Here is a 17,889-nt window from a genome sequence, read left to right on the forward strand (position 1 = left end):
GGCAACACACAGCCAACATTGCGATCTTGGATTGCTCTGGTTAACTCAATCATCCCATTCAAAATGATAGTATTCCAAAACAGAGGTTGTCCGTTAAAATTCTCCAAAATATGGGACTATTGGGATTCTTCGCGTCTTACGGTCTCTACTTAGGCGAAGGGTTTGAGCTGGGAGAGTAAATCTGTAAGGGATGTGAGAACAAATAGAAAACCACAGGTTATAAGTGACAAATGTTCCCTATCGGGGCCGGCATGGAGGTCCATACACATTACGATGAGAGTCATCTGAGCATGGAAAGGATAAAGACAGCACAAGTTTCATAAATTGAGGTTAAGGGTTCAAAGTTTGGATTCTATCCTAATTAGGTAAAAACCTTTTGTTTTCTCCTTTTTATATAATTCCAGAAGATGCGACATCCACCGGACAGAGAAATGATTCATATGCGATAACCCATCCGAGCAGTTTATTGTAATGTCTTCTCATCGATGTAGGAGATGTAGAGCTGTGGTGATGTCTCTGGAGGCTTTCTATCACCAAATGCAATGTGTAATTGTTTATAAAATTGTTTAATAAAACAAATTAAGTTCATAAAAAAAAAAGAAACGCTGGTCACATCCTGAAGCTTCCCTGGCTCCTTCCGTGAACTCAGCTTTACTTCCTTCCATACATTTTCTCTTGGATTCAGGTCCGGTGATCGGCTCGGCCATTCTAGCAGATTTATTTTCTTTCTGTGACACCAATTGAGAGTTTCCTTGGCCGTGTGTTTGGGATCATTGTCTCTTTGAAAGGTCCACCCTTGTTTCATCTTCATCATCCTGGTAGATGGGAGCAGATTTTTTTCAAGAATGTCTCGGTACATTTGTCCATTCATCCTTCCTTCAATTATAGGAAGTTTGCCAGTGTTGTAAGCTGAAAAACACCCTCACACCATGATGTTCCCACCTCCACACTTCACTGTTGGTATGGTGTTTTTGGGGTGATGTGCAGTTGCCTTTTGGCCTCCAAACATGGTGTGTATTATGGCATCCAAAGAGTTCAATCTTAGTCTCATCTGACCAGACTATATTCTCCCAGTATTTCACAGGATTGTCTAAATGTTGTTGAGAAAACTGTAAACCCACTTGCACATGCTTTTTGTTCATCAACGGAGTTTTGCGTGATAAGCATGCATACAGACCAAGGAAGTTGAGTGCATTCCTTATAGATTTCTTTGAAACAATTATACCTGCTGATTCCAGGTTTTCTGTAGCTCTCCACAGATGGTCCTTGGCTCTTGGACAACTCTTCTGATAATTCTATTCACTCCTCTGTTTGAAACCACCTGGTCGTGGCCGGTTTATGGTGAAATTATGTTCTTTCCACTTCCAGATTATGGCACGAGCAGCGCTCACTGGAACCTTCGGCAGTTTAGAAATTTTTCTGTCACCAATGTCATCAGTATTATTTGCAACAATAAGGATGTGAAGATCTTGAGACAGCTCACTGGTTTTACCCATCATGAGATGTTTCTTGTGTGGTACCTTGCTAATGAGACACCTTTTTATAGGATGTCAGTTGATCCAGCTTATACTATTTGCCACTAGGTGGCAGGATTGCTTTCTAATTACTAGTAGAAAAATATGGTACTTATAAAATTGCTGATGTGTTCAACACTTATTTCACCCACTGTATATATCATCCTGTCACTAGTCCTTCATATATAATTCTTCCCGTTCATAGTCATCTGGTATATATAACTTGGCTACCAGGATCCTCGAGGATCAAATAGCTTTATTTTCTTTTGAAATGGTCATTACTTTGGTCACCATAGTTTTGTATATGATATAATTGCATGGACTGTGTAACAAAAGTTCTCACCAGAGGGGGATTCAAGCTGTTATCACAGTTACTGATGATGCCTGCACAGCTTCCGTCACACACTTATAATGGAGGGTAAGACAGCTGTATATTTATAACATATGAGCTTATTTATGAGATGATAGAAAGAAGGATAATCACAGTACTAGGTAGAGACTTTACAGGCTCTCCTTGGTCATGTGATGCTGTTCAGATACAACTTAGGACAGTGACAGTGATGAAGTTAAAAAAAAGCACAACTAAGTTAAACTTTGTGATATCTGGTAGAAGTCAGTCCTCTACATAAACAACAAGGTCTCTATCATACCTAAAGCTGGAGGCGCCCCCGGACCGAACGCATCTCTCCAGGCGGTGTCCATAAAGAGGGAATTATATTTGCTGTCCACTGACGCCATGTACCTGGCCACAGGATGAGGACCTTAGCAGGAAAGATAAAAGGACAGAATATTAATCAAAATAGCTGATAAAATATCACTGTTATGGGCAGTAGTCGATGGGTTTCATATTCCCAGTAGCGACCATCTCTGCTATAGACTATCACCACCAGAACCTTCCGCTCATGTGATTGTGCAACAAAAAATAGCCATAAATAAAATAAATCTAATGCGTGAGACACTATACATAGTCAAATGAATGGAGAACAAAGCAGCAAACTTGGTGAAAGCACATATAGCCCTCAATAAAATGTTTCTAATAACAATTAATATCATATGAACAGGCCTATAAGGATGGGATTATTGATAAGAAGGTGTTTGAGAGCCTGACGGCCAACTCCCCCAGAATCCCGACTTTCTACCTTTTACCTAAGGTCCATAAGGACGCTGTCAACCCACCGGAACGCCCGATCGTGTCAGGTATCGGTGGGCTATGCGATCCCATCTGTAAATTCATTGATCACTATCTAAAACCCTTAGTGGAAACTTTGCCATCATATGTGAGAGACACGACGGACGTCCTTACAAGGGTTGGCGGTGCTCTTGTGGAAGAGGGCACTCTTCTAGTGACGGCCGAAGTTGAAAGCCTATACACCAGCATCAACCACATGATGGTTTGAATGCAATCCGCCTCTTCTTGGGGGCCTCCAACCTGGGCGGACTTATGTGTGGAGTTTGTCCTCACCCATAATTTTTTTGTGTTTAAAGATTTTTTTTATCTTCAAAAGCACGGCACAGCCATGGGGGCGGCCTGCGCGCCCTCTTACGCCAACCTCTTTCTTGGACAGTGGGAGAGGGAGATTTTTGGCAATGAGGTGTGCCGGCTGCCTGCCATGTGCTGTGCTGGCTAAGGTACATTGATGATATTTTGTTTTTGTGGCGGGGATCGACCCAGCAGCTTGGGATGTTCATGGATCATTTTAACATGAACCTAACATATGTCTTTGACACTAAAAAGGTGGACTTCCTTGACACCTCCCTTAATGTAGATGCACAGCTAGGTATTCAGACCGATGTTTATAGGAAGCCCACATCGGTCAATGCGTTGATTCACGCTGAGTCTGCCCACAGTCCAGCCACCATTAGGGCTGTCCCGGTTGGACAGCTCCCAAGAATGAGGCGGATATGCTCCTCGGAGCAAAGCCTCGAACGCCGGGCGCAGGATTTGAACAACGTGGTTATAGTCGAAGATGCATAAAATGTGGTTATGAGAGGGCTAGAAAAACTCCTTGCAAAGCCTTGCTCCACCCCATAAAATCCAAGGGTGGGGAGGTGGAGAAAATAAAATTAATCTCCACTTATAATCACGAGTGGTCTAGTATACGGCAAATCTTAGCTAGACTTTTGGATATATTGATGATGGAGCCCTCCCTGAGAATGTGCCTCGTGGGTCATCTTTCTATGACACCCAAAAGATGCAAAAATCTGGGTGACATTTTGGTCAAGAGCCACTACATATAAGAGAGAACCAATCCATTTGGCTTCAGGGGTCCCACTATGGGATGCTATAAGTGCGGTCACTGACTGGCATGCCCCAATGTCCTTCGATGCACCACATTTGGCTCTGCGGACGGCCTGAGAGGCTTTGACTTCGGACACCATATATCGTGCAGCACCTCTAATGTCATTTATTATGCCACGTGTAGCTGCTCTTTGATATATGTTGGTTTGACCTCAAGGGAGCATGTAAGGGACATTGGGGTGGCCAGGTCAGTGCATGACCCTTCCCAGTTGAAGACCATCCTGCGCCACTTTAGGGCAAAACATAACTGTGACTCCCCCCCTCCTTATTGATACGTGGCATTGATGCGGTGCATTTAGGCCACTTGATGGCATGTATGTATAACTATGGGTCTGGCCTTTATTCCAGTACACATTTGGCCCTTGAGAAAGCGGTTCAGGCCACCAAGAAACCTGCTTACTCCTCTCCCTCCCATCACCTGTTGTATATCATTGGTGGGTCCTTGCCTTCCTATTACTTTCCTCTGGTCCGGTCTCCTGCACTTTTTCTGGGATGCCACTTGGCTTATACTCCTCATTTAGTCATTACGGCTGGCAACCGGGACCATATGGTTTCTGGGGATATCTTGTGATAAGCACTGAAGGATAACTCTAGCGCAGTGAACGTTGAGACATTTGTGCCTCTGTTTCCTCTTTTCCCCTGGCTCAGTTTCCAGTACTCAATGGTTTGCCACTCGGCTTATATCCTGTACTTGAGACTACATCTATATCAGTGATTACTGGGACCATGAGGCTATTGGGCGCCGTGCAATAATCATTCTCAGGCCATTTGGCACATTGCAAGATTGACTTTTGATACATGCACATGTCGAATTGGCATATATTACTGTGCGTGATATGATATTTGGGGATCTTACCACCAATTTGGTAATACCCATACATGCTTGGTGACTCCCTTTCTGTCTGTTCATATGATATTTTATTGAGGAACATAACAATTAATGTTTCTATGAGCTTTCACCAAGTTTGCTGCTTTGTTCTTCATGTGATTGTGCACAGTACTCGTGTATGCAGCTTGTGCCACTTATCAAACATTGGTAGAGAGTGGTTGATGACATCCAGTTCAGAAGCTGCCCCCCTTCCAGTGCTCACAAAGCGCCCCTCTCCCCTAAAGTGTCCCACACTCCCAGTGTTAGCCTGTGCTCCCTGCTCCCCAAGTTGTCTTGCTCCTCCAGAGCTAGCCTGGGCTCCTAAGCCACCCCACGCTCCCAGAGCTAGCCCGTGCTCTCAAGCCACACCACGCTCCCAGTGCTAGTCTATTCGCCCAAGCTGTCTCACGCCCCCAGAGCTAGGATGTGCTCCCAAGCCACCCCGCGCTCTCAGAGCTAACCTCTGCTCCCAAACCACCCTGCACTCTCCAGAGCTAGCCCAGGCTCCCAAGACACTCCGCATTCCCAGAGCTAACCCCTGCTCCGAAGCCACCCTGCACTCCCAGGGCAAGCTCGTTCTCCCAAGGTACCTCCTGCTCGCTCCCAAGTCGTCTTTGCACTCCCAGAGCTAGCCCATGCACCCAAGGTCCCACACACCCCAAGTCGCTAAGCACTCCCAGAGCTAGCCTGTGCTCACCAGAACTGGATGAAATATAAGATCATTCATTCTCTATACTAATGATGCACCCGACCCAATGATCCGCACTTGAGCCCCCATGGATGCCCCAATACCTCCCTCAATAATTTGTAGCTTATTTCCATGGCTTAATTTGGAGGACATCTTTAATGGTGACATGATGTAGTTCATACCCCGCAGAAACAACAGTGAAAAATCACACTTACCAAGCGGCAGAACAAGGAACCGTAGGTAGCAGAGCCAATCAGGAGTCTTCCCAGCAAGTTGCTCTACAAAGAAGCGAAGGATGACGCTGAGATAACTCTGATCACCAGCGACTACAACTTTTACCGGTGGAGGCATCAGCGAGTTACAATTACAGCTGGAGGAAAGACAGGAATTCAGCAATTACCGCACTATACATGGATATGTGTGATTATAAGAGACGTGGTGTGACCTGTCCTCACTATATGTGCATATGTGTGACTACAGGAGATGTGGTGTGACCTGTCCTCACTATACAGTACAGACCAACAGTTTGGACACACCTTCTCATTTAAAGATTTTTCTGTATTTTCATGACTATGAAAATTGTACATTCACACTGAAGGCATCAAAACTATGAATTAACACATGTGGAATTATATACTTAACAAAAAAGTGTGAAACAACTGAAAATATGTCTTATATTCTAGGGTCTTCACAGTAGCCACCGTTTGCTTTGATGACTGCTTTGCACACTCTTGGCATTCTCTTGATGAGCTTCAAGAGGTAGTCACCGGAAATGGTCTTCACTTCACAGGTGTGCCCTGTCAGGTTTAATAAGTGGGATTTCTTGCCTTATAAATGGGATTGGGACCATCAGTTGTGTTGTGCAGAAGTCTGGTGGATACACAGCTGATAGTCCTACTGAATAGACTGTTAGAATTTGTATTATGGCAAGAAAAAAGCAGCTAAGTAAAGAAAAACGAGTGGCCATCATTACTTTAAGAAATGAAGGTCAGTCAGTGCGAAAAATTGGGAAAACTTTGAAAGTGTCACCAAGTGCAGTTGCAAAAACCATCAAGCGCTACAAAGAAACTGGCTCACATGAGGACCGCCCCAGGAAAGGAAGACCAAGAGTCACCTCTGCTTCTGACGATAAGTTTATCCGAGTCACCAGCCTCAGAAATCGCAGGTTAACAGCAGCTCAGATTCGAGACCAGGTCAATGCCACACAGAGTTCTAGCAGCAGACACATCTCTACAACAACTGTTAAGAGGAGACTTTGTGCAGCAGGCCTTCATGGTAAAATAGCTGCTAGGAAACCACTGCTAAGGACAGGCAACAAGCAGAAGAGACTTGTTTGGGCTAAAGAACACAAGGAATGGACATTAGACCAGTGGAAATCTGTGCGTTGGTCTGATGAGTCCAAATTTGAGATCTTTGGTTCCAACCACCGTGTCTTTGTGCGACGCAGAAAAGGTGAACGGATGGACTCTACATGCCTGGTTCCCACCGTGAAGCATGGAGGAGGAGGTGTGATGGTGTGGGGGTGCTTTGCAGGTGACACTGTTGGGGATTTATTCAAAATTGAAGGCATACTGAACCAGCATGGCTACCACAGCATCTTGCAGCGGCATGCTATTCCATCCGGTTTGCGTTTAGTTGGACCATCATTTATTTTTCAACAGGACAATGACCCCAAACACACCTCCAGGCTGTGTAAGGTCTATCTGACCAAGAAGGAGAGTGATGGGGTGCTACGCCAGATGAGCTGGCCACCAGATCTGAACCCAATCGAGATGGTTTGGGGTGAGCTGGACCGCAGAGTGAAGGCAAAAGGGCCAACAAGTGCTAAGCATCTCTGGGAACTCCTTCAAGATTGTTGGAAGACCATTTCCGGTGACTACCTCTTGAAGCTCATCAAGAGAATGCCAAGAGTGTGCAAAGCAGTCATCAAAGCAAAAGGTGGCTACTTTGAAGAACCTAGAATATAAGACATATTTTCAGTTGTTTCACACTTTTTTGTTAAGGACATAATTCCACATGTGTTAATTCATAGTTTTGATGCCTTCAGTGTGAATGTACAATTTTCATAGTCATGAAAATACAGAAAAATCTTTAAATGAGAAGGTGTGTCCAAACTTTTGGTCTGTACTGTATATGGATACTTGTGACTACTGGAGACATAGTGTGACCTGTCCTCACTATATGTGGATATATGTGACTACAGGAGATGTGGTATGATGTCTTCTCCTTATGTGGATATGTGTGACTACAGGAGACGTGGTATGACCTGTCCTCGCTATATATGGATACTTGTGACTACTGGAGACATAGTGTGACCTGTCCTCACTATATGTGGATATCTGTGACTACAGGAGATGTGGTATGATCTGTCCTCACTATATGTGGATATGTGTGACTACAGGAGACGTGGTATGTCCTGTCCTCACTATATATGGATACTTGTGACTACTGGAGACATAGTGTGACCTGTCCTCACTATATGTGGATATGTGTGACTACAGGAGACGTGGTATGTCCTGTCCTCACTATATATGGATACTTGTGACTACTGGAGACATAGTGTGACCTGTCCTCACTATATGTGGATATGTGTGACTACAGGAGATGTGGTATGACCTGTCCCGACTATATGTGGATATGTGTGACTACAGGAGACGTGGTATGACCTGTCCTCACTATATGTGAATATGTGTGACTACAGGAGACGTGGTATGACCTGTCCTCACTATAAGTGGATATGTGTGACTACAGGAGATGTGGTATGTCCTGTCCTCACTATATGTGGATATGTGTGACTACAGGAGATGTAGTATGACCTGTCCTCACTATATGTGAATATGTGTGACTACAGGAGACGTGGTATGACCTGTTCTCACTATATGTGGATATCTGTGACTACAGGAGACGTGGTATGACCTGTCCTCACTATATGTGGATACGTGTGACTACAGGAGACGAGGTGTAACTTGTGTTCACTACATGTAGATTCGTGTAACTACAGGCGATGTGTTGAGACCTCTCCTCAGTATTTGTATATACATGTGACTAATGGAGATGTGGTGTGACCTGTCCTCACTATACGTGGATATGTGTGACTACAGGAGACGTGGTATGACCTGTCCTCACTATATGTGGATATGTGTGACTACAGGAGACGTATATGACCTGTCCTCACTATATGTGGATATCTGTGACTACAGGAGATGCAGTGTGACCGGTCCTCACTATATGTGGATACGTGTGACTACAGGAGACGTGTATGACTTCTCCTCACTATAGATGGATACCTGGAACTACAGGAGGTGTGGTGTGACCTGTCCTCGCTATATGCGGATACGTGTGACGACTGGAGGTGTGGTGTGACCTGTCCTCACTATATGGTACTCACTATCTCTGGATACGAGTGATGATGCCACAGAATGCTGCCTGGACATCAGCAGAAGAACAGGTGGAGACAGTCAGAAGTTTCCCGTGTAGCTGTTCTCTGAGATACTGTATAAATACATATAGATCCACGTTACAGATGACCTGAATCGAAGAATGTTAGTATCCTGCCTGGACATTGTGTCTATAGGGAAGCGGCTATGTACGTGACATTACAGAGGGTCATGTATAGGATGAGTTGTACAGTGTGGCTTCTGACCACTAATGTTTGGATGCCGGAGGTATATTATATGGCAATGTTATTCTGTCAGTGACCACTTTTCCTTTACCATGGAAGGTGGACATATCAAGGTCCTGCTAGGAAGGATGAGAATCCACACCACTATGTTCCATATCTACATGAAGTAGATAGTGCTCAGCCACAGCTGTTCCACTTTTACTACAAATATCCAGTGTCAGCCACCACCTCCCAGACTAGGCACATGTGACATCCACCACCCAACAGACCAGGCGCATGTGAGAGCCATCACCCAACAGACCAGGAACATGTGAGAGCCACCACCCAACAGACCAGGCACATGTGAGAGCCACCACCCCACGGACCAAGCACATGTGAGAGCCACCACTCCACACTCCAGGCAATTTGTGACAGCCACCACGTCATGGACCAGGCTCATGTGACAGTCACCACCTCATGGACCAGCATCTTTGTGAATCATTTCTTTATTTGACAGCTTCTCCTCCCGACATAGAAGATTTGTCACATAGGCTTCCTACCATTCCACTGGAAGTGTGTGGAATCAGTGATATACTGATTCTCGGTGATATATGGAGCACAGTGAACGTGTACTGGGATGAATGAGGATTCTCTGGCTGCAGTTATACTTGTCACAGTACCTCTCCCACCATTACCTGTCCGCTCCAGTCCAAAGTGTTCACCAGAATAACGCTTTCAGGAAGCTGCTGCTCGGACCCCAGGATTTCATTTAATTCATCAAAAACTGATTTTCGGGGTACCTATGGAAAAAGTGGAGTCACTGCAGCTTCCCATATATGTGACCATACACCACTTACCTACACAAGTTATCTATAGACAAGAGTGTTACATGAGACGGGATAATGGTAACATGACACCTTGTCTACACATATCAACCTAATGTGGGGTAATAACACAGGCACCAAGAGAGAAACATGTCCGTGTAATGATGACATAATTTATGTACTCTTTATGGAGAAAACACACACAGAGAGGACACATAAAGGAAGACAACTCATGAGGAGGACCCAGATGGGAAGACAATCCATGAGGAGGAACCATGGTGTAAGGCATCCCACGGGAGGGACAATGGGGTAAGGCAACTCACAAAAAGGAACCTTGGAGTAAGATAACTCATAGGGAGGACACAAGAGGGAGCACAACCTATGGGGAGGACACATGAGGAAAGACAGTTCATGGGTGGACCCGTGAGGTAGTACAATTCACAGAGAGGAACTGAGAGGGAATGCAACCCATGAGGAGGACAAATGATGGAAGACAACCAATCGGGAGGACCTGTGAGGGAAGAGAACTCACGGGGAGAATCCGGGAGGGAAGACAACCCAGGGAGAGGAACAGAGAGAATGCAACCCGCAGGGAGGACATATGAAGGAAGACAATCAATGGGTAAATCACATGAAGGAACACAACCTACGTGGACGACAAGTGAGGGAAGACAACCCACAGAGAGGACCCATGAAGGAAGACAACCCATGGAGTGGACCCAAGAAGTAAGACAATTAACGGTGAGGACCCGGGAGGTAAGACAACGCATGGAGAGGAACCGTGGTGTAAGATAACCCACAGGGAGGACACATGAGGAAACACAACCTATGGGGAGGACATATGAGGGAAAACAGCCCATAGGGGGACCCACGAAGTAAGACAATTCACGGAGAGGAACTGAGAGGGAATGCAACTCACGTGGAGAACAAATGACGGAAGACAACCAATGGGGAGGACCTGTCAGGGATGAGAACTCACGGGGACGACTCGGGAGGGAAGACAACCCACGGAGTGGACCTGGGAGGTAAAACAACCCGTGAAGTGGAACAGAGAGAATGCAATCTATAGGGAGGACACGTGAGGGAAGACAAGCAACGGGTAAATCACGTGAAGTAACAAAATCCACGTGGAGAACACATGAGGGAAGACAACCTATGGAGAGGACCTGTGAAGGAAGACAACCCACATAGAGGAGGCATAAGGAAAGACAACTCACAGAGAAGAGGCGCAATCTTACCCAAGAGGTAAGATAACTAACGGAGAGGACCCAGGAGGTAAAACAACCAACGGAGAGGACCCGGGAGGTAAGATATCCCACAGAGAAGACCCGAGAGGTAAAACATTCCACGGAGAGGACACCTGAGGTAAGACATCCCACAGAGAGGACCTGTGAGAATGCAACCCACAGGGAGGACACGTGAGGGAAGACAAGCAACGGGCAAATCACATGAAGGAAAACAACCCACATGAAGGACACATGAGAGAAGACAACCCATGGAGAAGACGCAAAAGGGAAGAAAACCCATGAAGAGGACCCGAGAGGGAAGACAATCCACAGGGAGGACCCGAGAGGGAAGACAACTCACGGACATGACCCAAGAGGTAAGACAACCCAGGGGGAGGACCAGGAAGGGAAGACAAACCATGGGGAGGAACAATGGGGTAAGGCTACCCATGGAGAGGAACCATGGGGTAAGGCAACCCATGGGGAGGACCTATGAGGGAAGACAACTCACGGGGAGGACCAGTGAGGGAAGACAACCCACGGGGAGGACCCATGAGGGAAGACAACTCACGGATAGGAACCGTGGAGTAAGATAACCCACAGGGAGGACACATGAGGGAACACAATCTATGGGGACAACACATGAGGTTATACAGTCAACAGGGGGACCCGTGAGGTAAGGCAATTCACAGAGAGGAAGTGAGAGGGAATGCAACCCAAGTGGAAGACAAATGATGGAAGACAACAAACAAAAATGACCTGTGAGGGAAGAGAACTCACAGGGAGGACCAGGGAGGGAAGACAACCCATGGAGAGGACCCGAGAGGTAAGACATCCCACGGAGAGGGCCTGTGAGAATGCACCCCACAGGGCGGACACGTGAGGTAAGACTAGCAATGGGTAAATCGCGTGAAGGAATACAACCCAGATGGAGGACACTTGAGAGAAGACAACCCATGGAGAAAACCTGAGAGGGAAGACAATCCACGGAGAGCACCCGAGAGGGAAGACAACCCACGGAGAGGACCCGAGAGGGAAGACAACTCACGGAGAGGACCCGAGAGGGAAGACAACCCACAGAGAGGACCCGAGAGGGAAGACAACCCACGGAGAGGACCCGAGAGGGAAGACAACCCACAGAGAGGACCCGAGAGGGAAGACAACCCATGGACAGGACCCGAGAGGGAAGACAACCCACGGAGAGGACCCGAGAGGGAAGACAACCCAAGGAGAGGACCCGAGAGGGAACGCAACCCACGCAGAAGACTCAGGAGGGAAGACAACCCACGGATAGGGCCCTAGAGGGAAGACAACCCACGAATAGAACCCTAGAGGGAAGACAACCCACGGAGAAGATCCAAGAAGGAAGATAACCCACAGAGAAGATCTGAGAGGGAAGACAACCCACAGAAAAGATCAGAGAGGGAAGACAACGTAAGGAGAAGATCCCACAGAGAGGAGACATGAGGAGAGAAAACCTACAGAGTGCAGATGTGAAGGAAGACAATCTATGGTATAAGATAGCTCAAGGACACATAGTCGATGGGAGGTATGTATCACAGAGATGGCTGTTCTCTGTGATGTAATCCGGAAATGTTGCTCTAGTGCATCTAAGCACTAAGAGGACTGTTTGGTGCATCTGGGGCCGGGTTACGGGTAGTTAGAGAGATGGAGATGGGTGGGTCTGGCTACCCACATACCTCATCTCTGGGTGTGGTTAAGAGTTTAAAAATGGAGTCCTTTGTTTGACACATGGTCTGTGTTTGGAGGGAGAAGGCCTCCTGTGTGTTGTTGTCTCCAGACTGACCCAGTGTATTGAATGCTAACCAGCCTGTGTGCCCACAGGACTTGCTAGTCAGAGACTGTGCTTAAAGGACTTTTTACTTTGTTTTTGCTTGCACTAAAGGCTGTTTGTTTTCCTTTTGCTTATGGCTGGTTTATGAAGCAATAAACCGACATGGACATTTAAATGAAACGCTTCCTGTTTGCCTACGGACGCACCCAAGTGAGTAGAAACCCTACAATTGGTGTTAATAGTGCGAGCGGTGTTCCCAGCAGATATGTGTGACTGCTACAAGACGTACTGCATGTCCTTGGTGAAGTCTACAACAAGCCAGCAAGCGACGCCAGACAAAACAGAGGACCTGCAGAAACACCTGGTCCAGTCGCAGAAGCACCAGCAGAATACCAACAGGCTGTTGTTACAGCAGATCCTCTCTTGGCTTAGTCCCCAAAAAAGAACAAGGGAAGTTTCGGCTTATCTAACATTTATCTTATCCGTCTGGGGATTCAACGACGGGATACCAAAAGACTATACTGTAGTATCTTATAAATCTTTTGATGCAGCGGTCCAGTGGGTTCGTTGGCATGGTAAAGGAGCATTGCTTGCAAAATCGGACATCTAAATCGGCTTTTCGCTTGTTACCCGTTAAGCCTTTGTGTTATCACTTGTTGGGTTGTAGATTAGATGGCTTCTCTTTTTTAGACATGTGCCTGCTGATGAGCTGTTCAGTTTCGTGCGAGGTTTTCGCATCCTTTTTGGAATGGTTGGTGAGGATTGAGTCAGGTTTGCCAGCTGTCATTCATTACTTGGACGATTTTCTTTTTATTGGCCCTAGTACTGATAACACGTGCACTTATTTGCTGCATGTGTTCAGGTGCTTGATGGGTCATATTTGTGTTCCTATCGCAGAGGATAGAACCGAAGGCCCAATAACAAAGCTTTCTTGCAGAGATTTGTGTCGCTTATTTATCAAGTGGTTGGCGCCAGGAAGGTTAGACTTCGGCAGTCACAGTCGCTGTTGGGCCTGTTGGTTTTCGCGTGTCGTATAATACCCATGGGCTGCGTTTTTTCCGGACGTCTGTCACTGGTGATGTGTGGTATTCAGAAACCGGACCACTTTATTAGAATTACAAGAGCTTGACGACTCATTAGCTTGCAAAATTTCTTAAATCCTTTAACGGTAGAGTGATTTGTCAGGAGTGAGGTATCCAATGTTGACATGCAGCTTATGACGGACGCCGCTAGCAGTGTCGGTTTTGGGGCTCTCATGGGCGATGAGTGGTGTCAGGCGTCATGGCCACCTGTGTGGCGTAATTCCAGTTTAATTACTAACATGACTTTTCTTCAGCTTTTCCCATAATAGTGGCTGTTGAAATCCGGTGTTCGGAATAGGCTAATAAGAGGATTTGTTTTTGGATGGATAACAGTGCTGTAGTGTATGCCATTAATTCAGCAGACAGTTCTTCATTGCCAGATTTAGCAGGCTATGTGCCCACGTTGCGGACCTGAAGCATATTTTTTACGCTTCTCCCTGGCGGGAAAATCGCATGCGGATATTACATGCGGTTTTCCCGCTAGGTAGAAGCGTTTGTGAGGCGTCTTTGCATGCATTTCCGCATGCGGGTTATCAAGCACTTCTCCAAGCATCACTTGGAAAAGTGCTTGACAACTTGTTCAGAATGGTAAAAAATAAAAAAATAAAGTTTATACTCACCTTCTGATGCATCCTCTGCCCCGTCCGGAGTCTTGAGCGGCTCACGCTGTTGTGTGCAGGACCTGCGGTGACGTCATTGAGTCATGTGGTGGGTCACATGACTCAATGACGTGGCAGGTCCTTCAGACAACAGCGCGACGGAGGGAAAACATCAGAAGATAAGTATAAACTTTATTTTATTCTTTTTTTTACAGGTTCTTTGGTACCCAGGTCTGGATGAGAGTCTCCTCTCATCCAGACTTGGGTACCATCCACACATTGATTCCGCTGCGCTTCCGCAAAATTAATGAACATGCTGCGGATTTTTGACTGCAGCATATACGCTGCGGAAAAATCCGCAGCATGGGCATTGACATTGCGGAATGCCATTGGGGACCATGGGGTGCGGATATACATGCGTTTTTCAAGCGTTTACGCTGCGGAAATTCCGCAGCATATACGCTTGAAAAACGCTACGTGGGCACACAGCCTTACAGTATTTGGTGTTACGTTGTCTCCATTTGAACATATGGTTCAGGGCTCACCATGTTCCAGGCTTAGATAATGCGGACGCTCTGTCTCGTCTACAGATAGACCGTTTCAGGACACTGCATCCCCGGGCATCATACGTCGGTTTCCTATGCCCGGATCACTCGTGGGCTGAATTGTTGAAGTTAGTTCAGATATTGGTGGTGCAGTCTACGTGGAGGAGTCACGAGGCTGCCTGGGATACGTGGTTAGGTATCGCCAATGGTAAATTTCCTTCTACTTCTGAGCAGCATTTAGAAATCACATTGTTAAGATTGGAATTTTGGATAAAAAAGGCCCTTTCAGGCGCTGGTGTTCAAAAAGGGCTTTGGGTTAACAATTTTATGCTGAAGTTAAGGGGGTCCGCGATGTCACCAAGGATTTTGTTGTTAAACAGATAGTTAATGGCTGGAGAAAAGAAGAGAAGGGGGAATTGAAGGCGTCTGGTATCCTTTGTAATGTAGAACCGGATTTTTAGTGCACTCGCATCGGTTATCAGTAGTGTGTTTGAGGCGCGCCTTTTTGCGGTGGCTTTTTGCGGTGGCTTTTTGCGGCGCCTTTTTGCAGCTTTATGGGTGGGCGAGTTAATTGCAAAAAATCAGAAGGCGGTTTGCAGGCCAGTGATGTCATAGCCTTCAATGAGGGTTTAAAAATCTCCATGCAGAGGTCAAAAGTGGAACAGCATAGGTGAGGTTTGTGGCTAACAATGAAAGGAGGTTTCTTGCGCATAATTTGGCCAACTTATGTGTGCCCATCAACCACGACAAGGTCACCTTCGTATGATGGGAAACTACGCTACGCTACCACTGGATATGCCACTCTTGGGCTGTAAGCCTGTATGAACAATATGTCTCTGCTTGGGCTTTTAACCTAGAATGTATGGGCTGGTAGAGCTAGTTAAAACCACCTGTGAATGAATGGGAGGGACACATGGTCAGAAAAAAGGCAGTCAAACTTCTAATAGTGTGAACACGTACCTGCTGCAATGCTCCAGGAGCGGGATCCCAAAAATGATTAATAGAAAAAAAGAGAGGGGTCGCTCACTGGTCTATTCGAGTGCTCTGAAGAAAAAAGTAATCTCAATTGCAAAAAGAAGTTCGGCACTCCATACATGAAAATATAAGAAATATTGTATCTAGACTAATGTCACTTTGAAAAATGAAGTTTTTTTGCGCATAATTTGGCCAATTTATGTGTGCCCATCAACCTTCATTTTTCAAAGTGACATTTGTCTAGATACAATATTTCTTATATTTTCATGTATGGAGTGCCGAAGTTCTTTTTGCAATTGAGATTACTTTTTTCTTCAGAGCACCCGAATAGACCAGTGAGCGACCCCTCTCTTTTTTCTAACAATGAAAGGAGTCGGTGGTCCATGTTGCCCGGTTTTGTTGGTCAAGGAGCTCATTGTTATTTGCCCATTTGCCCAGCGGCAGCTGTACAATTCTTGGTGCATTAAGCAGGTAATTACTTGACAAAGTATCAATTCAAGGCGGTTTTCATGTCTGCACTGCGTTACATTGGTGAAGACACCTCACAATTTGGTACGCTTTCATTCCATATCGTTGCGGCGACAGAGACCAATGTACTGGGGTTAGGAGACGAGGCAATAAAACAATTGGGTAGATGGAGGTCAGCATGTTTCCGTACATATGTCAGACCTGATATGCTAGAAGCGATACACGCAGGTGTTTGTCTGGCGCACTCGTCGGTGGTTTTGCTATATATATTCTTCTTTTCAGATCCATATATTCCGCATGTCTGGATTATTGGTCATTCATACATAATTTGGGAAAAAAAGAGAGCGGAGGTCCGGCCATGTGGAGTTAATATAGGGAAGTGCACTGGAAGGTCTCAGAGGTTTGCGCTGGTGTTACCTCTAGTGGCGACGTTTAGCAAGTGGTGGGTTCAGGCTGTCGCGGGGGTCATTCATGCCGGGGGAAATGATCTGGGTAAGAATAAATTAGCAGACCTAATAGCATTCATGAAATTGGACATGAACAGGTGCAAAAATGTATTTTGGGTAATTGCGATCTGGTGTGGTCGGAAATTGCTCCGAGGCAAGGATGGAGGGCAGCCAGACATGTGGCAGCCATGGAAAAGACCCGGAGGTTATTGAATATGCGGGTTTGAAGATTTGTTAGATCCCATGGCGGGGTAGCAGTACGGCACCACATCTTACAAGTGGATAATCGGGACCTGTTGTTGGCGGGTGGAGATCATTTACACGACATTGCCAACGACATTTTCATGAGCGGTTTTATAGGACGGTATCAAAGGTGCTTTGGTTTTGTTGAGCAGCAATGGCCGGAGGGTTGAATTCGACCTCCTTCTATGGCTGTTTTTCTCGGTGTTTTACATGCTGCCGCCTTGTGCAGTGACTTGGCATAGCCATGGTTATAATTACAGGATAAATACATATAAGTTTAAGGTTGTTTTATGGTATTCAATAAAATGAATAAAGCGGTGGCCATTTGTTCACACTGGTCGGTTTGTGTATTTTGCCATTAGGCTACAAGGCCTTGTTGGGGTACGGTTATTGGAAGCCGTCTCGAGGGTCCTGAATGTGTACAGGCTTATAGACTTGCACAACTCTCCCCACAATGCACTCTGAACATTCGCTGAATCACGATTTTTATGTTTCATCACTAGTTTTTTTTCTGCAAGTCGCGGGAGCTTCAGCGGGGGCCAAATGATTCCCATCTATAGGATTATTTTTTACTTGGTGGGAGTCTACATTTATCTTTTGTGAGGTTGCTACTTAGATGACCTGATAATTACCTGATTATCAGATGTGGCCACCATACTGGATTTCATTCATGATTTTACCAACATCTGTGGCTTCAGATTCGGCCACTGCTTCCA

The 17,889-nt window shown here is 46.0% G+C and overlaps 1 protein-coding gene across 9 annotated transcripts in view; it reads right to left on the reverse strand.

Annotated features, from left to right (window-relative positions):
- Positions 1 to 17,889, reverse strand: part of LOC141257273 (phosphofurin acidic cluster sorting protein 2-like) — a 552,835-nt gene that overhangs the window by 290,212 nt on the left and 244,734 nt on the right. For all 9 annotated transcript variants that reach the window (XM_073671642.1, XM_073671643.1, XM_073671648.1 and 6 more), the window contains 4 exons: positions 9,666 to 9,770; positions 8,758 to 8,861; positions 5,585 to 5,739; positions 2,165 to 2,275 (listed from right to left, as the gene is read on the reverse strand). In XM_073671642.1, the coding sequence (XP_073527743.1) occupies positions 2,165 to 2,275; positions 5,585 to 5,739; positions 8,758 to 8,861; positions 9,666 to 9,770 (475 nt within the window). The remainder of the gene's footprint in view (positions 1 to 2,164; positions 2,276 to 5,584; positions 5,740 to 8,757; positions 8,862 to 9,665; positions 9,771 to 17,889) is intronic.

The sequence above is a fragment of the Phyllobates terribilis genome, unplaced genomic scaffold (genome assembly GCF_046119375.1).
Source record: "Phyllobates terribilis strain yellow unplaced genomic scaffold, ASM4611937v1 Scaffold_3__8_contigs__length_932513732, whole genome shotgun sequence".
Lineage (NCBI taxonomy): Eukaryota > Metazoa > Chordata > Amphibia > Anura > Dendrobatidae > Phyllobates > Phyllobates terribilis.